Source organism: Scyliorhinus torazame, chromosome 19, assembly GCF_047496885.1.
Source record: "Scyliorhinus torazame isolate Kashiwa2021f chromosome 19, sScyTor2.1, whole genome shotgun sequence".
Lineage (NCBI taxonomy): Eukaryota > Metazoa > Chordata > Chondrichthyes > Carcharhiniformes > Scyliorhinidae > Scyliorhinus > Scyliorhinus torazame.
In genome coordinates this window covers 89,979,390-90,006,021 of record NC_092725.1, presented here as the reverse complement: position 1 = coordinate 90,006,021, position 26,632 = coordinate 89,979,390, and the positions used below count along the sequence as shown (strand labels likewise).

Below are 26,632 nucleotides of genomic sequence, written 5' to 3'. Positions count from 1 at the left end.
TTGAATCCATAAGAAACTAAGATCTCTTTACCCAGAGAGTGGTGAGAATGTGGAACTCGCTCCCACAGGAAGTGGTGAGAATGTGGAACTCGCTCCCACAGGAAGTGGTTTAAATCAAGAGCAAAGATACATTTAATGGGAGAATGGATCAACTCAAAAGAGAGAATGGAACAGAAGGTTATCGTGAAGCAGAATTAGAGGATGCTCATGTCGAGGTGGCATGGAGGAGTTGGGCTGAATGGCCTGTTTCTGTGCTGTATGGAATCCCACGCAGAGAATCTTTCATGAAAAGGTTGCAATGATCCACGACTCAGTAGATCCGATTGTTTTTTTCTTCTGGGCTTACTGAGAAATTTCTTATCTTTACACAATCGTGGGATTGTGACCTAATGTTTCATTCAGTGCCAGGATTGCAATTTGAGAATTTGGGCAAGTATTCTGTCCAACAACAGGGAGGTTGGGCATCATGTGCCCAAGGGACTGTCATTGTCTTCCTATCTTTGCATTGTTTCCTTGGAGGATAATGAGAGCGTTCATGGGAGGTGAACAATCTGATAGGCAGTGATGTGAACACACTCACCATGGCTGTGACTATCGTGGTATCAGCTGATAAAGGGGGTTAGTCCTTTATTGGATGTTTCACAAACTCCCAACACTCGGGGAGCAGGGATGGGGGAGGGTGTCACCTACATCTAGCATACCTATCCCTCTGGATGACAATGTGGAATTCCGAGCCAGAGTCCCCACTGGGGGTTGCATGGAGAGGATTTTGTACTCTGCATTTTCTGATCTCAGGGTGAGAATGGCTAGTACGGAGCTGAAACCTCTCTCCTTCCCGATGGTTGGGCGGGATTCCCCTCTACCCGGCGGGGCGGGCGGTCCCGGCGCCGAGGAGTGGCGTGAACCACTCTGGCATCGGGCCGCCCGGAAGGTGCGGAATCCTCCACACCTTCAGGGGCTAGGCCGGCGCCGGCGGGGTTGCTGCCGCGCCAACCAGCGCGGAAGGGGCTTGGCGCCGCGCCAACCGGTGCTGAAGGGCCTCCGCCGGCATGAATTGGCACATGCGCGAGAGCGCCAGCATGTGCTTGCACCATCCCAGCGCATGCGGGGGGGGGGGGGGTTCGTCTCCGCACCGGCCCTGGCGGAGGTCCACAGCAGCCGGTGCGGAGGGAAAGGGTGCCTCCATGGCTTAGGCCCGCCCGCGGATCGGTGGGCCCCAATCACGGGCCAGGCCACCGTGGGGGCACCCCCCGGGGCCAGATCCCCCCACGCCCCCCTGAGGTCCCGGAGGCCGCCCGCAGAGCCAGGTCCCACTGGTAAGTACCAGGTCTAATTTACGCCGACGGGACCAGCCTATAACGGCCGGCCACTCGGCCCATCGTCGGCCGGAGAATCGCCGGGGGGGGGCGACCGACGCAACGTGATTCCTGCCCCCGCCAAAACCTCGGCGCCGGAGAATTCGGCAGGCAGCGGGGGCGGGATTCACGCCGCCCCCTGACGATTCTCCGGCCCGGCGTGGGATCCATACAATGACATTTCTGGACCTTTTTCAAGTTGGGAAATTGCAGGGGGGGGATAGGAAACCAAGGAGTAGGGTGACAAGTATGAAAACAAATGATCAGAAGGAGTGTTTGACATTAGTCTTTGCAGGTACCTGAAGTTGTGGTGCAGCTCCAAGTTAGCAGATGAAGAGACAGCTTGGTTCATTGTTCCAATAACATATGGACTGCAGAAATTAAAAAAAAACATACAGATTACTCCTGCTGCATAAAGACTACATTGTTTCAAATCAATAGGGAGGATTTTCCAGAGAAAAATTTCCCCACCTCCTATAACTTTGACACAACAGAAAGTGGTGATAAATTGTAATCTGAGATGAGGGGCGAGATTCTCCGACCCCCCGCCGGGTCGGAGAATCACCGGGGGCTGGCGTGAATCCCGCCCCCGCCGGTTGCTGAGTTCTCCACCACCGGATATTCGCCGGGGGCGGGAATCGTGCCGCGCCGGTTGGCGGGGCCCCCCCGCGATTCTCCGGCCCGGATGGGCCGAAGTCCCGCTGCTAAAATGTCTGTCCCGCCGGTGTAGATTAAACCACCTACCTTACCGGCGGGACAAGGCGGCGTGGGCGGGCTCCGGGGTCCTTGGGGGGGGTGCGGGGCGATCTGGCCCCGGGAGGTGCCCCCTTGGTGGCCTGGCCCGTGATCGGGGCCCACCGATCCGCGGGCTGGCGTGTGCCGTGGGGGCACTCTTTGCCTTCCGCCTTCGCCACGGTCTCCACCATGGCGGAGGTGGAAGAGACTCCCTCCACTGCGCATGCGCGGGGATGCCGTGAGCGGCCGCTAACGCTCCCGTGCATGCGCCGCCCGGAGATGTCATTTCCGTGCCAGCTAGGCCTTTTCTGCCAGCTGGCGGGGCGGAAATTCGTCCGGCGCGAGCCTAGCCCCTCAAGGTTGGGGCTCGGCCCCCAAAGATGCAGAGCATTCCGCACCTTTGGGGCGGCGCGATGCCCGACTGATTTGTGCCGTTTTGGGCGCCAGTCGGCGGACATCGCGCCGTTTCCGGAGAATTTCGCCCGAGGTGTAAAAACTGAACCTTTTACTGATCTTTTGGGTGAAGGTAAAAGATACCATTGCACTATTTCAGAAAACAACTGGGGAGCTCTCTCCTGGCCAATATTTATCCTTCAACCAACATCATTAAAAAAACAGTTTATCTTCTTGTTATCACACGACTATCTGTGGGATCTCACTGTAGGAATATTGGCTACCCAACAGTACAATAGTGGCTACATTTCACATAAACTATTACTTACCATTTGTGGTATCTACAATTGAGGAATCCATTGAAGATGTCACTCAATGAAGCAACATGATGGAGGTTATCCAGGATTATCACTAAAGGAAGATCAGATCGATTATCTGCAGTAGTGCACTGATCGGCCAGATTTGATAGGTATTGTCTCAATTCCTTCCAAATGTTAAAAAAAGACATGTTTATTACAGACATCTTACCACATAATACTGAGTTTTTTTATTCTTGCCAATATTTCTCTATTGATTCTCCTCCTTTTCTAAGAGTTGAGGCCCCTTGCTGGGAGGGACATTTCATACACGACAGTCACCAAACACTGATTATGATGTGTGAACCTTGACAAGGGTCAATATTTTCCTCATCCAAGATCTACACCCCCACTGCAGGAGTCACTCACAAATGACCAATTACAGGGTGCTTGGCCAATTCTTTCTAAACAGTTTTTCTCAGGAAGCAGGGAATGTTGGCAAGGCCAAAAGTCCTGCTCATTTCAGCAGCATCTCAAATTTAATTATTCCCATCACGCTGTTAAAATCACTCCCTATCGCTGGAATATGCTCCAGCCCCACAAACCTCCGAGACTTCCTCAAATTCCTCTAATTCTGGCTTCTTGAGCATCCCCAATTTTAATTGTTCCACCATTCATTGCTGGGCCCTCAGCTATCTGGGCCCTAAACTCTGGAATTCAGTCCTCAATCTCACTTTATCTCGCACACAATCTCACTTTATTTCTTTCAGGTGCTCCTTAAAACCCAAGGGTGGGATTTTCTGGCCGCGCCCACGCGGCGACTGGAAATTCCCACCGGATGTCAATGGATCTTTACATGGTCCACGTCCTACCCATGGCGATCATGGGCGGGGCAGAAGAATCCAGCCCTGACTCTTTGACCAGGTGTTTGGTCACCTATCCTAATATCATCTTAACTAATTCGGTGTTAAAGTTGGTCTCATCCTGCAAAGTGCTTTGGAACATTTTACTCCTGCATTAGTGGTGAGGATATAAAGACTGGAGTCATATATAGGCCAGGTAGAAGACCATCCGAGCTGGGCTTTAATTAAAATTCACCATCCTCCATCACTAACTCTTCCTGCCAGTGTTCTATGAAGTATGAGATTAATTCAATTCAATTTCATACCCTGCTTTGGTGGGATTTGAACTCACAAAACTGAAATACTAGCCTAATAGTACAACCACTACATTACCAAACCCAACTAACCTTCAGCTAGATATCACAAACGTGCTGAGGCCCAATTGTGGTACAGATACCACCAGCCCTGCAGAGCCATGGACAGACTGGCACTCAATAACAGGGATGTCCTAAACAACATATTTTAAATACTCAATGGATAAACTTGCAGAGCTATTAGAGAGCAGAAGCCGCTCCAATTGGAATGTTAGTTTGCTGCCCAAATTTCTCCTCACCTTGCTCGACTTGTGGTCCACATTAAATGTGGCTATTGATCCATCAGTGATTTCATGTCCGGACCTGTTCACCAGGAATTCAGCAAGTCGATTGGCCAAGTAGGTTTTCCCGGTACCACTGGGACCAGAGAGTATGATCCTTCGATGTTCCAGCAGAATGTTGAGGTAACGGTGAGTTAATGGTTTTGGAATCAATGTCTCGAACACCAAGCTGTCCACGCTATTCTCTGCCACACCTGAAAATTGAATGACTCTTGGACTTAGAGAAAATTGACAAGGTGGGACTCTTTTCCACACCTTTGTTACCTCACAACTTAACTATTCCAACGCACCCCTGACCAGTCCGGAGTGAATGGGTGAATGTGTAGTTGGTTAAGGGGGTAGGGTTGCACGTGGGCGAGGTGATGGGGGGGGGGGGGGGAAGAGTCAGTTTCACAGTTACCGAAAGTTAAACTTTTTCTTTAAAAAAAAATAAACTTAGAGTACCTAATTATTTTGTTTCCAATTAAGGGGCAATTTAGCATGGTCAATCTACCTAACAAAAAATGAAATGAAAATCGCTTATTGTCACAAGTAGGCTTCAAATGAAGTTACTGTGAAAAGCCCCTAGTCGCCACATTCCGGCACCTGTTCGGGGAGGCTGTTACAGGAACCTGTACATCTTTGGGTTGTGGGTGTTAAACCCACGCAGACACGGGGAGATTGTGCAAACTCCACACGGACAGTGACCCAGGGCTGGGATTCGAACCTGGGTCCTCAGCCCAGTAGTCCCAGTGTTAACCACGTGCCGCCCCTACCGGAAGTTAAACTAGAATTTTCCTGTCTAGCATTTTCAGGGTAACTATCCAGGTGAGTCAACCCATCCAAAGTCTCAGATTCTAACTCAGAGTTGGAGATTTGCTCAGAGAGGGCTGGGGAAACAGAGACATTTTCATATTGGATGCTTTAACTTTCTGTGCAGTTTCCATGGAGTCAGTGTGTTAGGACTTACAAATGGTTCTAATCAGCAGAGGGGGGTATTTATGTCAATTTCAGAAGATCTGGCTTTACGGTGCTTGATCGGTTATTTTGGGACATCCAAGGTTGTGAAAGGTCGATAGAAATGCAAGTTTTTCTTTGCTTAACAAACTCCACCCCAATCCGTAATCACCACAGCCCGATTAAAAATAACATACCTTTTAGATGCACAGTAATGATGTTGTTTTCACCAACTAGGTATCCACAGGGCAGCAGTTCAGGCAGCTCCAGATTACCAGCTCTTACAATGTCACCTATATTGTAGCTGAGAATACTGTCAGAGGACATCCCAAGGCTGGTGGCTGGGTCCAAACGGAAAACATACTCCTACATTGCCAAATGGAAAGATAGAGTTTAAAAAATGTGATTGTACATGTAACTTATTTACGGGCATTATTCTGGCAAGTTCAGCATAAACTGCCCATCCCTGACTTGAGAAGGTGGTGATAAACCTTTCCTCAGAAAGAGCTTATCCAATAACAGAGTGGCTTATGAAAGGAAATGAAAAGGAAAATCGCTTATTGTCACAAGTAGGCTTCAAATGAAGTTACTGTGAAAAGCCCCGAGTTGCCACATTTGTTCGGGGAAGCTGTTACGGGAATTGAACAGTGCTGCTGGCCTGCCTTGGTCTGCTTTCAAAGCCAGCGATTTAGCCCTGTGCCAAAAAGCCCTTGAAGAGTTAACCGCGCAATGTGGACTGGAGCCAGATAAAAGGATAGCAGGAAAGGTTAGTCTCTTCCTTTTGTTGCAGAACATTAGTGAACCAATTGGGTTTTCCCACAATCTGACAGATTTCATTACCATATATAAGTGTGTTGACCCATAAGTCAATTGGGGATGCCAATTTAGACAATGAAGTTAGCTTCAGAAACGCTCCTGTCACACAACTGTGTTTTTGGTTTGGGAAATGTATCGGGAATTTTCGTGCAGCATACATCGCTGCAGAATTTTCCATCGGCTGGTTTTAGTGGGCAGAGAAATCGGTGATATGAGCCCCCAAATTCCTAACACTCATTCATTAACACTTCATTGCAACAAGGAATGAATCTTGATTATTGGGTTAACTCTGCGGGGCAGCTGTGTTTGGAGAGAGCACCGAGTAGAAGAATTGTGTTGATCCGGATTCTCTGATCTGCACTCCCAATGATCCCGGGGTACCTGATTTTGCAACGTTTGCATCAGGGACATGAAAGAACCTTGAGCAGACTTTTTCTCGGTTGCACACACTGCTTACCTTATACAATCGGCGGATAACACCATCAAGAACATCCCACTTTGTCTTCCCACTGACTCCTAATGAACCTATGAGATACTGAGGTGACTTCTCATCCTGTAAGAAGAATGATTGTAGACTATAATGGCCAGCTGAATCAACACAACAGTTAAATCCAGGAACCCTCACACTAACTCTCCAGCCTCGTTCTCCATCAACATTTGGTCACCTAACCTATCAGTGTGCATTGCTCAGTGTCAAATTTTTTTGATAATGCACCCCCAAAACCCAGCGCCTAGCCCATACCTTTGTTTGTTTCAACTGCATCATGGGAGGTTCCCCCCCCCCCCCCCCACACACACACTTTAAGGCACTATGTAAATGTCAGTTGTTGTTGAACAAGGTTTAAGCTGAATGTCTCCCATCTCCCTGCACCAGTTGATGGTCTTGCAGCTTTGTGTGGGAAAGAGTAACGGATGGGGAGGTTGTCCTGGTGCTCTGGCCAAGATTCCATCAGAAATTAATGATCACATGACTCATTCCTCGTCTGTTAGTGGGGTGTGTGGGGTGCTGTTTGCGGATTGTCTGCTCTAAATATCTCCTTAACAGCAATGGCTGCACTAGCTTCCTGTGGTAAACCACTGTGTTCCTATATTAACAGTACGAAGTCTTACAACACCAGGTTAAAGTCCAACATGTTTGTTTCGATGTCACTAGCTTTCGGAGCGCTGCTCCTTCCTCAGGTGAATGAAGAGGTCTGTTCCAGAAACACATATATAGACAAATTAAAAGATGCCAAACAATGCTAGGAATGCGAGCATTAGCAGGTGATTAAATCTTTACAGATCCAGAGATGGGGTAACCCCAGGTTAAAGAGGTGTGAATTGTCTCAAGCCAGGACAGTTGATAGGATTTCGCAGGCCAGATGGTGGGGGATGAATGTAATGTGACATGAATCCCAGGTCCCGGTTGAGGCCGCACTCATGTGTGCGGAACTTGGCTATAAGTTTCTGCTCGGCGATTCTGCGTTGTCGCGGGTCCTGAAGGCCGCCTTGGAGAACGCTTACCCGGAGATCAGAGGCTGAATGCCCTTGACTGCTGAAGTGTTCCCCGACTGGAAGGGAACATTCCTGCCTGGTGATTGTTGCGCGATGTCCGTTCATTCGTTGTCGCAGCCTCTGCATGGTCTCGCCAATGTACCACGCTTCGGGACATCCTTTCCTGCAGCGTATGAGGTAGACAACGTTGGACGAGTCGCACGAGTATGTACCGTGTACCTGGTGGGTAGTGTTCTCACGTGTAATAGTGGTATCCATGTCGATGATCTGGCACGTCTTGCAGAGATTACCATGACAGGGTTGTGTGGTGTCGTGGTCACTGTTCTGAAGACTGGGTAGTTTGCTGTGACCACGTGACCACTTGAACAGTGGTCACATGTCACATTACATTCATCCCCCACCATCTGGCCTGCGAAATCCTACCAACTGTCCTGGCTTGAGACAATTCACACCTCTTTAACCTGGGGTTACCCCATCTCTGGATCTGTAAAGATTTAATCACCTGCTAATGCTCGCATTCCTAGCATTGTTTGGCATCTTTTAATTTGTCTATATATGTGTTTCTGGAACAGACCTCTTCATTCACCTGAGGAAGGAGCAGCGCTACGAAAGCTAGTGATTCAAAACAAACCTGTTGGACTTTAACCTGGTGTTGTAAGACTTCGTACTGTGCTCACCCCAGTCCAACGCCGGCATCTCCACATCATTCCTATATTAAGGGTTGTACGGTAGAACTTGCACTACAGGTTCACCTGGGCCCCTGCATGCTACCTCCGCCCAGGAGCCGGGTTATAAATATGCGTGACCTTCAGCTCGCAGCCATTTCGTCAGCTGCTGTGGGAGGCCACACTTCAGACACTAATAAAGCCTCAGTTTGGATTCAACTTCGTCTGAAGGAGGGTGGGTGGGAGGGAGGGAGGGAGTGACTGTGACCAATCCAGTCAAATTGATCGTGCCTCAATTTATTAGTATCTGATTCAGAAGATGGACCTCCGGATTAAACCAGATCGCCAGCAGCTGGATCCACATGCAAGCGACACCAGAAAGGACTTCCAGTAGTGGCTAGCTTGTTTTGAAGCGTATATCAACGCGGCGCCGACCCCTGTTCCAGAGGCTCAGAAGATTCAGATCTTGTACTCCAGACTCGGCTCTAAAATCTTCCCGCTGTTCCAGGATGCGCCCAATTACGCTGACGCTATGACTCGACTCAAAGAGAGTTATGAGCAGAAGACGAACACGCTCTTCGCCAGACATGCGCTCGCAACGCGTACTCAACTACCGGGTGAGTCAATCGAGGACTTCTGGAGGGCCCTGATCCCACTAGTTCGGGACTGTGACTGCCAGGACGTTACAGCTATGGGGCGGGATTCTCCACTCCTGCACCGAAGTGCCCACGCCGTCGTGAACGCCGGCGAGGGTCACAACGGCGCGAAACGGCCCCTATCCCGACCGATTCAGGGCCCGATAATGGGCTAGGAGTGGGGCCGCGTAATTTACACGCGCCAGGCCTTGCCGCCGCGTAAAGGTGGTGCCGCATACATGACGCAGCCGGTGCCGCATAACTGGCGTCACCCGCGCATGCGTGGTTGCCGTCCTGTCTGAGTTAACCCCGCAAGAAGATGGCAGACGGATCTTGTGGGGCTGCAGAATAAAGGAGGTCCTCCTTCAGAGAGGACGGCCCGAAGATCGGTGGGCACCGATCGCGGGCCACCCCACATTTGAGGGACCCCCCGGTGCAGGACCCCCCCCCCCCCTGCAGGCCGCCCTCCCCAGCGTTCCCACGCTGTTCCCAGGTGTGGACAGCGCCAGGGGGAACCCGCCGTTTTGGGCTGGCCGCTCGGCCCATCCGGGCCTGAGAAGAGCAGGGGTGCCGGAGAATCGCCATTTTGGGTGTCTCGGGCGATTCTACGGCCTGCGGCCCGCGGAACTCGACGGGGCCGTTTCCGCCGCTTGGGAGAATCGCGGGAAGGCGTCGGACCGGCATCGCAAGAAATTTTGGCGGCCCAGGCGATTCTCCCAACCGGCGCGGGAGTGGAGCATTGCGCCCAAGGAGCACTCAGATCTCCTTATGAGGGACGCTTTTGTCACTGGGATTGGGTCCGATGTTATCAGGCAACGGCTCCTAGAAGGGGCCACGCGCGACCTCGCAGAGACTAAAACACTAGCGCTTTCCATGACGGTTACCCTGCGCAATGTACAGTCCTACGCCCCCAACCGCGTGGCCCATTCCTCCTATGCTTCATGGACCCCACAGGCAGCCGCCCCAGCGGGGGCGCTACCCACCCAGTATGCCTGCGCTACGCGCCAGCCAGTGATCTCCGGGGGGCCCCGATGCTATTTTTGCGGCCAACTAAGACACCCCCCACCAACGCTGCCCGGCCCGCGCTGCCCTTTGTAAGGCGAGTGGGAAGAAGGGCCACTACGCAGCGGTGTGCCAGACCCGCTCAGCACCCCATGGAGAGTCGCCTCCAATCCCCCCGGTCATGGACAATGGGCGCCGCTATCCTCCCCTCCTCCCCAGGCCATGTGCGAGCAATGGGCGCCGCCATCTTCTCCCCCGCACAACACGTGCGTTTCATGGGCGCCGCCATTTTGTGACCCCCCAGGACCTCCGGGCGCCGCCATCTTGTCCACCCCGCAGCACATTGAGACCAACGGCGTTTTAAGACCCCGACGCAGCAGCCGCCTCACTACCCGACGGTCAACTACGACTCGCCTCCATGGTAATCGACCAGTCCAGACCACACACTCTGACCAACGCATCCACCAGTGTGAAAGTCAACGGCCACGTGACCTCCTGCCTACTGGACTCCTGGAGCACCGAGAGCTTTGTACATCCAAATATGGTAATGCGCTGCTCCCTTAAGGTACACCCTACCAATCAAAGTATCTCCCTGGGCTCCGGATCCCATCGCGTAGCAATCCGGGGGTACTGCACGGTCACGCTCACAGTCCAAGGCGTAGAGTTCCACGGTTTTCGCCTCTATGTCCTCCCTAACCTCTGCGCTGCACTTATCCTTGGCCTGGATTTTCAGTGCAACCTCCAGAGCCTGACCCTTAAATTCGGCAGACCCTTACCACCCCTCACTGTGTGCGGCCTCGCGACCCTAAAGGTCGATCCTCCTTCCCTCTTTGCCAATCTAACTCCAGATTGCAAACCTGTCGCCACCAGGAGCAGACGGTACAGCACCCAGGATAAGACCTTCATCAGGTCCGAGGTCCAGCGGTTGCTTCAGGAGGGAGTCATCGAGGCCAGCAACAGCCCCTGGAGAGCTCAAGTGGCAGTGGTTAAGTCTGGGGAGAACAATCGAATGGTCGTGCACTACAGCCAGACCATCAACAGGTACACGCGTGCCCCCTCCCACGCATATCTGACATGGTTAACCAGATTGCACAGTACCGGGTCTTCTCAACGGTGGACCTGAAATCGGCTTACCACCAGCTCCCCATCCGTAAATCGGACCGGCCATACACCGCCTTCGAGGCAGCCGGCCGGCTATATCACTTCCTTAGGGTCCCCTGCAGCGTCACCAATGGGGTTTCGATCTTCCAAAGGGAGATAGACCGAATGGTCGACTGGGACAGCTTATGGGCCACGTTTCCGTACCTAGACAATGTGACCATCTGCGGCCATGATCAGCAGGGCCATGACGCCAACCTCGCTAAATTTTTCCGCACCGCCACTCTCCTCAACCTCACGTATAACAAGGGGAAGTGTGTGTTCCGTACAAACCGCTTAGCCATCCTCGGCTACGTGGTCCAGAACGGAGTTCTGGGGCTCGATCCCGACCGCATGCGCCCCCTCATGGAGCTCCCCCTCCCCCACTGCCCCAAGGCCCTCAAACGCTGCCTGGGGTTCTTCTCATATTACGCTCAGTGGGTCCCAAACTATGCGGACAAGGCCCGCCCACTCATACAGTCCACTCATTTCACCCTGACGGCAGAGGCCCAACAGGCCTTTGCCCGGATCAGAGCTGATATTGCCAAAGCTGGAATGCACACTGTAGACGAAACACTTCCTTTCGAAGTAGAAAGCGACGCATCGGACGTCGCCCTTGCCGCCACCCTCAACCAGGCACGCAGGCCCGTGGCATTCTTTTCCCGCACCCTCCATGCCTCCGAAATTCAGCACTCATCCGTCGAAAAGGAGGCCCAGGCTATCGTTGAGGCTGTGCGACATTGGAGGCATTACCGGGCCGGCAGGAGATTCACTCTCCTCAATGACCAACGGCCGGTAGCCTTCATGTTCAACAACACACAGCGGGGCAGGATCAAAAATGACAAAATCTTGTGGTGGAGAATCGAGCTCTCCACCTATAACTACGAGATTAAGTATCGCCCTGGCAAACTCAACGAGCCCCCAGGCGCCCTATTCCGAGGTACATGTGCCAGCGCACAGGTATACCGACTCCAGACCCTGCACGACAGCTTTTGTCACCCAGGGGTCACTCGGTTGTACCACTTCATTAAGGCACAAAATTTGCCCTACTCTGTCGAGGAAGTACGGACGATCGCCAAGGACTGCCAGGTCTGTGCGGAGTGCAAACCGCACTTCTACCGGCCGGACCGCACGCACCTGGTGAAGGCCTCCCGCCCTTTGAACGCCTCAGCATGGATTTCAAAGGCCCCCTCCCCTCCTCCGATCGACACACGTAGTTCCTCAGTGTGATCGATGAATACTCCTGTTTTCCCTTCGCCATCCCATGCCCCCATCATTAAAGCCCTTAATTCTATCTTCACTCTGTTTGGCTACATCCACAGTGACAGGGGATCCTCATTCATGAGTGATGAGCTATGCCAGTTCCTGCTCAGCAGGGGTATCGCCTTGAGCAGAACGACGAGCTACAACCCCCGGGGAAACGGCCGGGTAGAAAGTGAGAATGGGACGGTATGGAGGGCCATCCAGCTGGTTCTACGGTCCAGAAATCTCCCAGCCTCCCGCTGGCAAGAGGACCTCCCTGATGCACTACATTCCATTCGCTCATTACTTTGCACTGCTACTAACAGTACACCGCATGAACGTCTTTTTGCCTTCCCCAGGAAGTCCACATCCGGGGTATCACTCCCAACTTGGCTCACAGCTCCGGGAACCGTGCTTCTCCGTAAACATGTGCGGCTCCATAAGGTGGACCTGTTGGTGGAAAGGGTGCACCTGCTCCACGCAAACCCACAGTACGCCTACGTGGCGTTCCCCGACGGCCGCCAGGATACCGTCTCCCTCAGGGACCTGGCACCAGCAGGTTCCGCCCCCACACCAGCCCAGGCGCCACCCTCCCCTCCCCCGCCGCCCCCATCACCCCCCCTAGGACTGTCCATCCTCCCCCTGCCCACCCCCATTGATTAAGAGGATTTCAGCACGCTCCCGGAGTCAACTTCGACGACGACAGCACCAACATCGCCGGCTCCACTTCGTCGATCCCAGAGGACAATCAAGGCGCCGGACCGGCTGAACCTCTGACCGGCCCACCGGATGACCAGAGACATTTTTTTTTCACTGTTCTGTAAATATTAAAGATTGCGAATTGTATATAGTTATCCACCACCCCCGCCGGACTCAATTTTAACAGGGGGTGAATGTGGTAAACCACTGTGTTCCTATATTAAGGGTTGTACGGTAGAACCTGCACTACAGGTTCACCTGGGCCCCTGCATGCTAGCTCCGCCCAGGAGCCGGGTTATAAATATGCGTGGCTTCCAGCTCGCAGCCATTTCGTCAGCTGCTGTAGGAGGCCACACTTCAGATACTAATAAAGCCTCAGTTTGAATTCAACTTCGTCTCCAGCCAAATTGATCGTGCCTCACTTGCGTAAGGAAAAAAACAATATGAAGTGCTTGGAATGCTCTGAGAGACGAGAGTCAGCACTAACACCAAAGCCTGTTCTTTCTTCCTGCAATGTGACTTCCTTTTGCACTGCTCGCTTGTGAATAAAAAATATTTTAATAATCTTTGCGATAAATTATAAAAGATCATCCCTTGAAGTGTTTACAATATATAGTAAAGTAAGATCAAAGCATCGTGGAGTGCTGAACGAGGCCATTCGCCACATCATGCTTGTCCTAGCCCTTTGGAATCTATCCACTTGGCTTCACTCGCACTCTTAAGAGGCCAATGTGCTCACAGCTTCCTAACTCCTGATGGAAGTCTCATCAGCAGATTGGTTCCACATATCCATTCAGGCAGAAACAAAATTGAATTTGAGACATTTATGCTGAGCTGGGAATATTAAGAGTTCCAGACCCAAGACTGGTAGATGGATTTAAGATACAGATCAGCTGTGAGATTATTGAACAGGCTCAAGGGGTTGAGTGGCCTTCTCCAGTTCCGATCTTCCTAAAACGTTTTGCCTTGATTATCTTTGGTGACGCACATCTCTCCGTACTCCCCCCCAGCTCCACCCCTTTTGGACTCGCGCAGCACAAAACCCAGTGCCTGCCTCTATACCTTTGTTCGTTTCAACTGTTTGTTCAGGCAAATCAGGATTCTCACACTACAGCTCTCTTTACGAAATGAACCATCAGACCCGTCATCAGGCAAGATATCTGGAAGGGGAAAAAAGTATTCATTTATTTCTGCTTGAAACATACTGATCCTTATGCAGGTCTTTATAAATAGAGGCATAGAGTAGATAAGCTTGACTGAGGATCAATGTTGGTCAGCGAGCACAGGGGTGACAGGGGAAAAGGACTTGGAGCGGTTTAATAGACCAGCCAGATTTATAAGGGGACTTCAGATGGATTTTAAGGAGGTAATGGCATCTGAAGTGCTGCTGGGACTACATGAAGTTCATGAACATCGAACTACAGTGCAGAAGGAGGAATGAAGATGAATCTTCATGCAGTGCATGAAGATGAAGAAGCGATGAATCCCACCTTCTGATAAGTCAGGGATCTTTGGTCTGGCCTGCCAAACGGCAGCAAGAGGCAGAGCTTAAGGAGTTATAATCTTCGGGAGAGGGATTTCCCCATTGAGCACAGGAGAAACCCCACCCCAAAAGGAAGTATTCCCCCTCCCCCCTTTTCTGTCTGACAAGAGCCGGTGCAGTGAAAGCTGCTGGGCTGCCCATCTTGCCCCCGCCTTCCCCAGCCGCATGTAAAATTGCAGTGGTGGAACGAAGCCATCAGTTGTTTATTGAAGAGCCTCAATAAGCCCTAGAGCAGGAGGCCTGGCTGACACCGTAATATGAAAGATATGTCAGGGGTGGGTGGTAGGGAAGGACACTCATTTTATTTTAGGGCCCCCCATCTTCAAATGTGCCAGCAGAGTACCGTGACATCCATCCCCTCAAACCTACAGAGGGTAAAATGTGGGACAGCAGCCAGAAGTACATTAGGATAATCAAGTCTGGAGGCTACAAAACATGAATGAAGGTTCAGCAGCAAATGAGCTGAGGCAGGGGAGAAGTAGGTCTATTTTACAACAATGGAAATAGACGGCCTTAGTGATGGTGTGACTCTGTGGATGGAAGCTCATCTCGAGGCCAAATATGATATGAAGGCTGTGACTAGTCTGGTTTAATTTCAGACAGTTGCCAGGGAGATGGGTGGATTGGTATCAAGGGAATGGAGAATGAACCAAAAACAATGGCTTCGGCCTGCCGGATATTTAATTGGAGGAAATTCCTGCCCATCCAATACTGGATGTCACATAAGCAGTGGGATAATTTAGCAATATGGAGGAGTGGAGAGAAGTGACGGTGAGGTAGAGCTGGATATCTTCATCGTACATGTGAAAACTAACGTTGTATCATCAGATAATGTCACTGAAAGGCAGCATGTGGATGAGTAATAAGAGGGGTCAAGGAGAGATCCTTGGGGAACATCGGAGGTAAGAGTGCACAAACAGGAAGAGAAGCCATTGCAGATGATTCTCTGACTACAACTGGACCGCTAAGAATAAACCCAGATGAGAGAGGTCCCACCCAGCTGGATGACAGTGGAGGTGTTGGAACACGTTGATGTGGCCAATGTGTCGACGGCTGCAGACAGATTGAGAAGGAAGTGGAGGAAAAGTTTACCTTTCTCACAGTACGTCATTGGTGTTAACAAACCCTGTTACTGTGTCAGGGGCTGATACCTGATTGGATGGATTCAAACATGGAGTTCTAGGAAAGATGTGCACACATTTGGAAGGCAGCAACGCGTTCAAGGATTTTGATGTGGAATTTGGGGGGTTTGAATATGGGCGGTAGTTTGCAAGGGGGGTAAGGTTTAAAGTTTTGAGGAGAGGGGAGATGATGTGAGGTCATCTAAAACTCTCCTACACGTGTCTTAACTCGCACTGAGTACCATTCACCTATCACCTCTGTACTTGCTGAATTATGTAGGATCCCAGTCAAGCAACAACTTGATTCTAAAATTCTCTTTGCTTTTAAATCTCTTCATGGAACTTGTCCCTCCCTATGTCTGTAATCTTCCTGAGCATCACAACCTTCCAAGGTATTTAGGCTCATCTAATGCTGGATTCTTGGACATCCCCAATTCTAATCATTCCACTGTGCCTTCAGTTACTTGAGTCCTAAGCTCTGAAATACCCTCCCTAAATCTCACCACATCTCTACTCCACTTTCTTCCTTTAAAGCATTCCTCAAAGCTGATCTCTTTAATCAAGCATTTGGTCATCTGACCTAATATCTCTTGATGTGGCTCATTGTCACACTTTGTTTTATAATGCTCCTGTGAAGGGCTTAAGTTAAAAGTGCTATATATATGTAAGCCGTTGCTGTTGTTTTGAGACTAGAAAGGAGGGACAGCGCCTGAAGAGAGAGAGCTGGGGCGTCATTCTCCGACCCCCCGCCGGGACGGAGAATGGCCGTAGGCCGCCGTGAATCCCGCCCCCGCCGAAGTCTCCGGTACCGGAGATTGGGCGGGGGCGGGAATCAGGCCGCGCCGGTTGGCGGGACCCCCCGCTGGATTCTCCCGCCCAGAAATTGCCTGTCCCGCCGGCGTAAATCAAACCTGGTATTTACCGGCGGGACCAGGCGGCGTGGGCAGGCTCCGGGGTCCTGGGGGGGGCGCGGGGCGATCTGACCCCTGGGGGTGCCCCCACGGTGGCCTGGCCCGCGATCGGGGCCCACCGATCCGCGGGCGGGCCTGTGCCGTGGGGGCACTCTTTCCCTTCCGCCTCCGCTACGGCCTCCACCATGGCGGAGGCGGAAGAGACTCTCCCCACTGCGCATGCGCGGGAAACTGTCAGCGGCCGCTGACGCTCCCGCGCATGCGCCGCATTTCCGCGCCAGCTGGCGGGGCAACAAACGCCATTTCCGCCAGCTGGCGGGGCGGAAATCCCTCCGGCGTCGGCCTAGCCCCTCAATGTTGGGGCTAGGCCGCCAAAGATGCAGAGCATTCCGCACCTTTGGGCCGGCGCGATGCCCGTCTGATTGGCGCCGTGTTTGGCGCCAGTCGGCGGACATCGCGCCGTTGGGGGAGAATTTCGCCCCTGACATTGGAGCTGAGAATGAAAGTTGGAAGATCAGGGCTTGGTGGAAATGGCGCTGATCATAGAACACAGAATCCCTAGAGTGCAGAAGGAGGCCACTCGGCCCATCGAGTCTGCACTGGCCCTTGAAAGAGCACCCTACTTAAGCCCATGCCTCCACCCTATTGTCGTAACCCCATCCAACTTTTTGGAAACTAAGGAGGAATTTAGTGTGGACAATCCACCTAACTTGCACTTCTTTGGACTGTGGGAGGAAAGGGCACAAGAGAGATCGAAGAGGAAATAGAGAAAGCTGCAAGTTTCGGGCTGGAACAAGGAGAATGTTTCAAGGAAGCTTGGAGGACGAGTGAAAGTGAAGGAAACAGCAGAGGCAGGTGGGTGCGTTGTCTCAATCTTACCGACAAAGACATCAATGAGGTTCCTGCACTTGTTCGAGGTGAGGGTGAAGGAGACAGGAAAAAGGGATTTAAGGAGGTCATTTCCAGTAGAGAGGAGAGGCTTGCAGCTTGGTCCTGGAACAGTGAGCAGTTTTGACAGATGACAGCAGATGTTTTATGTGGTCCAGCCAGATCCGACAGTGGATAGCTAAATCATATCCTGATACCATATACTTTCAAGTCTGCATCTCCAACAATTAAAACCTGCCTCCTTTACCTTCAGAATCCCAGCTACTCGGTGAGGCCTATCGATGATGTACACTCATGTGAAAAGACAGTTTTAAGCAAATCTTGCAAACATGCACTTTACATCGTGCCAATTTAACTTCTTTCAGTTACTACTTTACCTGTTGTTGTAGCACCCGCGACATTGAGATTGTGCAGGGAAAGTCCCAAAGACTGGCGGGATGAAGAAGAGGAAGATGAATTTGAAGACTGGGACTGAGTGCGTGCTGCTCCACTGCTACTTCCAGTCTCTGATTTCAAACGGTCATTTTCAGCTTTAAGAAGTTCAATCTCATTCTGCAATTGAGCAGAAATAAGTCTGGAATAATTACCAGATAGTAAAGTCTATGTCACACACCAGTTAAACTGTCAGAGTGTCTGCCAGATTTCTCTTTGGTTTAGTCGCCCAGACACACAACCAGTTTTAAAAACTATGTTACCATGGAAACGGCCTGCAGCTCCAAAACAAGCCTTCAAATAAACTTTTGCGCCAAATGTTGAAATAATGTTTTTCAATGAAAAAAAAACGATCATTACATTTAATAATATATTAGTCAAGGAATATGAACATACTTGGAGACTGTGTACTGTGCCACATACACTGAACAGGTGGCGAGAACATGAGAGGTCAGCTTTGGCTCAGTGGGTAGTACATGTCAAAAGGTTCTGAGTTCAAGTCCCACTCCAGAGACTTCAGCACAAAATCCAGGTTGATGCTCCAGTGCGTTATTGAGGGAGTACTGCTTCGTCAGAGGTGCTGCTTTCTGACAAAAAGCGTTAATGCGAGGCTCTTGTCTGCCCTCATGAGTAAAAGTAAAGCATCCATGACTGCCATATAAGAAGAGCTATTGGAGTTCTGGCCAATACTGATCACATTGTGGGATCTTACTTTGTGCACACTGGCTCCAATGTCTCTATATTACAAAGGTGACTGCGCTTCAGAAACTACTTCATTTGCTGTGAAGCACTTTATGAGGCCCTGAAAAGTGTCAAACTGTCTTTTTTGTGGTATTTACCTGCATCCTATTCATTGCTTCCCGGATCTGGTCAAGGTGGTGGGCAGAGCTGAGGGCTTCCAGGCGGATATCCGTGAGCTTCAGTTCCTTTTCCCGCAGCTCACTCTTAAGGTGCACGATGGCCTCAGCTTCAGTGTCTGTGCACTCGCAGATGCTAAAGTGTTGAAGCAAAGGTATTTATCAGCCAAACATTGCAAATTGGAAGGGTTAAGTGTAAGACAGCACCTTGCAAAATATCAGTGAGCTACGTTCACCATAAGAGTTCCTATTGCCCCAAGCGGGGCATCAAAGGTGAAGGCTTATAGGGAAACATATCTGCTCAAGTGATTAGACATGAGCATTGTTACATTATCTGGCAACATGACTGCATGAAGATTCCCAATTTGGAACACTTACACAAGTTCAATGCCAGTGCAAAGTGGTTTCGACTTTCTCACTGATGGTAGGTTTGTGGAGTAGATTTTTGCCTGAATCGTCCATGTCGTATTCCAAGGACTCTCCAGCTGGTCTCCCATCCTTTACAGGAGAAACCTGCATTTATTTAATCCAAATCAACCCATAGAGTGTAAACCAGGAATGAAGATCTAACTCTGAAGTGGGAGCTGAGACTTCATTGTCACCAGATGAGATCTTGGGCTGACTTTTCATGTCTCGAACCTGGATGATGCAGAGGAGACACAGCTGGAAAAATGGCACCAGCAGCCTGAGTACTGGACAGATGCCTCTGGTCCTGATTCCGCTGAATTCTCTGAGGCCAGGGGTGGATAGTGGACATCGTTAATTGGACAGATCAAAGTCACTAGGGAGCTCGATAAGAACTTATGACCTCCCGAGAACATTGGAACTGGAGCGAAGAAAGAAGAGAGGTGACTTGATAGAGGTGAAAATGAAATGAAATGAAAATCGCTTATTGTCACAAGTAGGCTTCAAATTATGTTACTGTGAAAAGCCCCTAGTCGCCACATTCCGGCGCCTGTTCGGGGAGGCTGATACGGGAATTGAACCGTGCTGCTGGCCTGCCTTGGTCTGTTTTCAAAGCCAGCGATTTAGCCCTGTGCTAAACAGCCCCTATAGATGTACAATGTGATGAGAGGCATGGATAGAGTGAATAGACAAAGACATTTCCCCACTGTGGAAATGGCTGTGATGAGGGGACATAATTTTAAGGTGATTGGAGGAAGGTATAGGGGAGATGTCAGAGGTCGGTTATTTACACAGAGAGTGGTGGGTGTGTGGAATGCACTGCCAGCAGAGGTGGTGGAGTCAGAGTCATTAGGGTCATTTAAGCGACTCTTGGACAGGCACATGGACAGCAGTAAATTGAAGGGGTGTAGGTTAGGTTGATCTTAGATTAGGATAAATGGTTGGCACAACATCGTGGGCCTGTACCGTGCTTTACTGTTCTATGTTCTATGAACATAGGAATTAGGAGCAGAAGTAGGTAATTCTGCCTTTTGAAACTTTGCCGCCATTCAATCAGGTTATGGCTGATCTCTTCCTGGTCTCAAATCCACCTCCCTGTCTGTTCCCCATATCTCTTCAACCAACTTTTTTAAAATCAGAAAAAATCTATCTTCTTCGTGAAACCATTTAATGATTCACACTCCAATACACTATGTGGCAGCTGGTCCCATAAATGAGTTCCTCCTCATCTCAGTTCTAAATCTACCGCTTCTCAACTTATATCCGTGACCTCTTGTTCTAGATTGCCCCGCAAGGAGGAACATTTGGTCTGCATTTACTTTATCAATCCCTATTAGCATTTTATACATCTTGATCAGATCCTCACTCATTCTTCTAAACTCCAGCGAGTACAAGTCCAAACTGTTCAATCTCTCTTCAGACATCAACCTTTTCATCCCCGGAATCAATCTGATGAACCTCCTCTGAACTGCCCCCAATGCCACTGTGGTGTTGGGTGCTCTGGTGCACAGATGAGCCAACACAGTTGTATGTGGTACAACTCTATTTTATTATAACTCTTATAATACAGTTCGTTCTGGATACTCTGCACGTGCTGTCTCCCTGAGTGTGTTTGGTAACCAATGTGTCCTGGTTCTCCTCTGCAGCTAATACTGACCACCGGGGGTCGTGTCTGTGCTTTTATATCTTTCTGTCATTGGTTGTGGTGTTGTGTGTTCTGATTTGTCTGTTGGTGTGTCTATCATGATGTGTGTGTTTGAATATCATGACATCCCCCCTTTTTACAAAGATATGTGCCTACGTGGTTATAAATATAATTGTGCCGTGAGTGCATCGAAGAGTGTGTGTGTGTGTTATGTACAGCGTGTGTATATGACGTAACTATTTACATGGGGCGATGTCGGGTGCGTCACACTAACAAGGTTGTACCATAACAAAACTTGGATGCGAGAGAAAAAAAAAAAAAAACTTGAACATTGGTCTGGTCAGACGATATCTGGAACAATAAACAACAACAGGTTATAATACAGAAGTGTTTGACTTTTTGAACGTATGAACAGCGTTATAAGTCCAGTCTAATGGGTGACCGCCTCAAGAATGGGCTGGTCCTCAAGCCGGTTCAGCTGTGGAGATTTGGGGTCACACTGGTTCACCTTGGACTGTTGGAGGTGATGCTGTTGCCGAAGTCTCTACTTTACCATTTGTTGTACTTCGTGCAGTGCTTGGTTTTTTCATTCGTGCAAATATAACATTCAACATCTTTGTTAGTGGTGCCTTGGCTGTGGTTTGGTTCTGGTGGCGATGGAAGGGGCATGATCCGTGGCATCTCCACGAAGTCATCCTTGGGAACCAGTGGCGGATCCGGCGTGTGCGTACGGTTCAGTTGCGAGCGTGGAAGGCGGCGCAAAGCTCGCTGATTGCGCCTACGCACCAATCCATCCGCCCTGCATGCCAGGAACAAGGTGGAGTCTTTTTCTTTTTATGTTTGTGGTGGACGGCATCTTGTAGCCGATGGGTCGTTGCCATCGAAGTAGCACCATCACTAATATCATGCAAGGCGATGACTGTGCCAGATGTGGAAGTTGGCCGAGACCGTGTACGCTGGTTCCGGCCACCTGCTGTGCCGGAAGGGCGACTCCGCAGAGAAACGTCGAAGCATGTCGCCTTGGAGAGAGAATTGTTGCTCGCATCAACGTCTGGCGATGGCGCGAATTGGTGTGTCCATCTTGGACCGCCGGTGCTGGTTGCCACTGCCGACCCAGTGGGACTGCCACGCAATCCATTCCCTGTCGCCGTGGCATCCGCCGTCACCCTGAGCGTGCCATCACCGAGGCCGCGACACCGCCCGTCCGGAGCAAGGTCTGGCGTGCGCGAATCAGAGTCGGCGCTTGGCTGCTCCCCATCTGGAGTCCGGTCTGCCTTCCGTCGATGCCCCCCGTCCGGAGTCCCAACAGGTTCACTGGAGGCAGCCGAGATTCCCTGAAGCTGCATTTCTGGAGTCGGAACATGCAGGAATGCACCAACCAGTGGAGAGGGTCGAGCCATCGAGGGTGGAAGCGGTGCGCTGCCACCGCAGTCGTCAGTGGTCCCACCGTGATCGTCGAGTGCCTCGGTACGCACTAGGCGAGGTCTGTCACCTTGCACCTTTTGCATGGGAAGTGGGATGCTGTCGTCACTCGTCTCACATCCCGTGGATAGATCCTCATTAGCAGCTTGCTGTTCACTAGGGTTGGGTAAATTGTCAGAGTTTTCATCCGGTGGTGCACACCATGTCGGTGGACTGTCATTGTCTTGCCGTTGTCCTTCATTTGGGCTTTTCTTCTTTGGAATTTTAAATCTTCCCCCAGACATTGCAGAACCTTGTTTATTACCCCCAAATTCTCCCATAGGTATGGTCTCGAATATAGGATCCAATGTTTCTATCGACATTGTACTATTTTCCAAAGAACATTCCGTTTCACTTTTCTTCTCAGGTGCCTCATATGTATCTTTGTCTAATGTACATGCCTTCATGGTCTCTGGGTCTGATTTTGCTGGGACTGGCATGGTCACAGTCTCTCTTTTACTGTTCTCAATTGCCCACATTATACTCCCCATACATAACTGCTTAATCACTGGGGTTAGTGTGGTACAATGGATAATCGGGTCGACCTTATCTGCATCTTCACCATTAGTGGAAAGCACACTTGGTTCACTTGAAACTGCTGTGGGTTTTAAATTCGTTATCTGGCTACTCGATGTCGGTGTCCTCAGGATTCTTGCTCCAATGTTCTGCTCAATAATCAGTGGAGCGTGTATAGGTTCAATGCAATTAATGTTCCCCTCAAGGTTTGAAGAGTCATTACTGACTAACTGCTGGTCTCCGAAGTTGGGATTTTGCGGTGTTGTGTTGAAGGGAGACATTTGTCCCTGCTGTAGATATGATTCAGGTTGTGTTATTTCCATTACCTGAGGATCAATGTCTTGTCCATTTTTTCGATCCGTACTAAAACACTGGCAATTCTCAGTCTGCTCCTTGCAAGTTAAACATTCAATTAATTTCGTTAGCAAATCCTCAGCATCCTTCTGTGGCCGTGCAGCATTATTAATCTCTGTTCGGCTATAATGATCCTGAAGGTCAGCGCATAAACCTTTTTTCTTCGGGCTTGGACGAGGCGATTCCTTTGGCTTGTCTTCAGTTGGGCTTGAACAGTCTTCAGCGCTGTGCCCTTCATTGTAGCATGAGAGACCGTCATGTTCATGCTGCTGTGTAGTGGAGCATGGTAGGCTGTTATAGCCTTCTTGCTGTTCACGTGAGCATGGCAGACTTGCATCGTCTGCCGCTGGTTGGTCAGGAGAGGTTGCTAGACCCTCATGGTCTTGTTCCTGCAAGGACTGCGCTCTGGAGTCTTGCGTTCCTTCCATCGTGGAATCCGTCCACGAGCTCTCTGTGGAGGCTTGTGACACTGGAGTCACTTCTTGTTCGTGCAAGGACTGCGCTCTGGAGTCTTGCGTTGCTTCTATCGTGGAGGCTGTCCACGAGCTCTCTGTGGAGGCTTGTGACACTGGAGTCACTTCTTGTTCGTGCAAGGACTGCGCTCTGGAGTCTTGCATTTCTGCAATTGTGGAGTCTGTCCACGAGCTTGCTGTGGAAGCTTGTGACACTGGAGTCACTTCTGGTTCATGCGAGGACTGCACTCTGGAGTCTTGCATGTCTTCTTTCATAGAGTCGGGAACGTTGAGCGGGACGTGGACCACGCTCTGTGTGGCAGCAGGGCACTCTCCGTGTGCTTGCACCGCTCCCTGTCTGTTAATGTCAGGCTGCAGCATCATCCGGTACTGATAAGTTGGAACGTCATATCTGCTGGATTGAAGATCCTCAAATCCGAAAAATGAATCCGCATCTGCGTCGGATTCAATGTGGGGGCCGCCAATGTGCAACACGAAAGGTTCGTCCGAGTCATAGTCATATAGGACCACGGAGCTATCATTGGGCTCGCGAGGTCCGGAAACACTGTAAAGATCGTCATCGAAGTATTCAAGGTCGGAATCATCGGCTTGTGCGTAGGTAACTGCTTGTCGGAGGGTTCTTCGGAGGTCAAATTCATCTCCTGGGTCAATTTGCGGCACTGTGCTGTCATTCCAGGTGAGGGAAGGTTGTTTTACAGCTTTAACAGATTTTTGTTTTTTTGATTTGGGACGTTTCCCTTTTAAATTGGATTTGGGACATTTCCCTTTTAAATTGGTGCAGTCTGGGGCCTCTGACATCCTGACGCTCGGTATGTAGCACGTAGGAAGCGACTGCGCATGCTCAGATCGCTGTTCCTTTACCGATGGCCGTTTTCTTGACTGCGCATGCGCAGCATCTCGCGCATGCGCAAACGAAACTTCCGGTTCTGCGCACTGCTCGCGCAACTGTGCTAGCAAACAAAGAACAAAGAACAAAGAAATGTACAGCACAGGAACAGGCCCTTCGGCCCTCCAAGCCCGTGCCGACCATACTGCCCGACTAAACTACAATCTTCTACACTTCCTGGGTCCGTATCCTTCTATTCCCATCCTATTCATATATTTGTCAAGATGCCCCTTAAATGTCCCTATCGTCCCTGCCTCCACTACCTCCTCCGGTAGTGAGTTCCAGGCACCCACTACCCTCTGCGTAAAAAACTTGCCTCGTACATCTACTCTAAACTTTGCCCCTCTCACCTTAAACCTATGCCCCCTAGTAATTGACCCCTCTACCCTGGGGAAACGCCTCTGACTATCCACTCTGTCTATGCCCCTCATAATTTTGCTAGCGTTATACCTTTAGCAAGATGGCCGCCGACCTCGACCCAGCCTTCTCTCAGGCCCGGGATTTTGGCTTCTGGGAATTCGGGCTCCGGGATCCCAGCCACGAGGTGAGTACTGCAGCTTTTCTTACCTTTATTTGCCGATTGGATTGCGTTTTCTTCACAGTACTTGGAGAATTTGTCCAGGACTGCCTGGTAATCGTACCTTTGCTGCCTCCTGAAGAACCTGAACCTTCTGAATATTTCTCTTGCCCTTGCACCGGCGATGGTGAGGAGAAATTCAATTTTTTCCCTATCATCCAGGTCTTGGAGTTCAGCTGCCACCAGGAACAATTCGAACATTTGCCGGAATCGCCGCCAGTTTTCGCGGAGATCGCCGTAGCACTGGAGCGGCTGCGGAACCGGGAGCTCTATCATTTTGCCTGGGCACTGCTGGTTGTCTGTGTACACTGAGGTATGCCGGCAGGTATCGATCCACTCCTGTACCATGTGGTGTTGGGTGCTCTGGTGCACAGATGAGCCAACACAGTTGTATGTGGTACAACTCTATTTTATTATAACTCTTATAATACAGTTCGTTCTGGATACTCTGCACGTGCTGTCTCCCTGAGTGTGTTTGGTAACCAATGTGTCCTGGTTCTCCTCTGCAGCTAATACTGACCACCGGGGGTCGTGTCTGTGCTTTTATATCTTTCTGTCATTGGTTGTGGTGTTGTGTGTTCTGATTTGTCTGTTGGTGTGTCTATCATGATGTGTGTGTTTGAATATCATGACAGCCACCACATCCTTCCTCAAATATGGGGCGAGATTCTGTGATCCTGAGGCTATGTGTTCACGCCGTTTCTCGACGGTGTCAACACGGCCTCAGGATCAGCAATTCTGTCCCCTACAGGGGGCCAGCACAGAACAGCTGCTGATCCCAGCGTCAAATGGGCGCTGCGGGATCCGTGCATGCGCAGTGGCACCGGCGCCTACGCGCGCATGCGCAGTGGCTTCCTTCAACCCGCCGGCCCCAACGCAACATGACGCAGGATGACAGGAGCCGGCACGGAAGAAAGAAGGCCGCCAGCCAGAGAGGCCGGCCTGCAGATCGGTGGGCCCAGATCGGAGGCCCTCCCGTGGTCTGACACCCCCTCCTCCTCCTCCCCCCCCGCCCCCCCCCCCCCAACCACAGGCCGCCCCCCCCCCCGACCCTTCTATGCTGAGTTCCCGCCAGCTGAGAGCAGGTATGGATGGCGCCAGTGGGACTCCGCTTTTTTACGACGGCCGCCCATCCCGGGCCGAGAATCAGCAGGCCAGCCGCGCAGAGCGGCCCCCGACCGGCGCCGCGCCAACCACGCCGGCGCCAATGGCACCGATTCTCCGCTCTGCGGAGAATCGCGTGCCGGCGACGGGACGGCATGGCACGATTCGGGCCGTTCGCGGGGATTCTCCAGCCCGGCCCCGGGCTGAGACAATCCCGCCCAAGGAGACCAAAACTGGACACAATACTCTAGATTTTGTCTCACCAACACCCTATACAATTGCAACAACACTTCTCCACTTTTATATTCCAGTCCTTTTGCAATAAACACTAAAATCTCATTTGCATTTTATATTACATGCTGTACCTGCATACTGACTTTCTGCGATTCACAAACAAAGACACTCACATCCCTCTGCCCAGACATACTTCGTTTTTCATTTAGATAATAATTTGCCTTCTTATTTTTTCAGCCAAAATGGATAACCTCACACTTATCCACATTAAACTCCATCAGCCAAATTTTGGCCCATTCTCTGAATCCGTCTGTAAACTCATT

The 26,632-nt window shown here is 50.7% G+C and overlaps 1 protein-coding gene across 16 annotated transcripts in view; it reads right to left on the bottom strand.

Moving 5' to 3' along the window:
• The window catches only part of nav3 (neuron navigator 3), a 1,340,243-nt gene that overhangs the window by 17,132 nt on the left and 1,296,479 nt on the right, over nucleotides 1–26,632 (bottom strand). For all 16 annotated transcript variants that reach the window (XM_072484719.1, XM_072484722.1, XM_072484724.1 and 13 more), the window contains 8 exons: nucleotides 18,637–18,790; nucleotides 17,743–17,917; nucleotides 13,965–14,062; nucleotides 6,486–6,581; nucleotides 5,410–5,578; nucleotides 4,235–4,470; nucleotides 2,813–2,967; nucleotides 1,655–1,726 (listed from right to left, as the gene is read on the bottom strand). In XM_072484719.1, coding sequence (XP_072340820.1) covers nucleotides 1,655–1,726; nucleotides 2,813–2,967; nucleotides 4,235–4,470; nucleotides 5,410–5,578; nucleotides 6,486–6,581; nucleotides 13,965–14,062; nucleotides 17,743–17,917; nucleotides 18,637–18,790 — 1,155 coding nt within the window. The remainder of the gene's footprint in view (nucleotides 1–1,654; nucleotides 1,727–2,812; nucleotides 2,968–4,234; nucleotides 4,471–5,409; nucleotides 5,579–6,485; nucleotides 6,582–13,964; nucleotides 14,063–17,742; nucleotides 17,918–18,636; nucleotides 18,791–26,632) is intronic.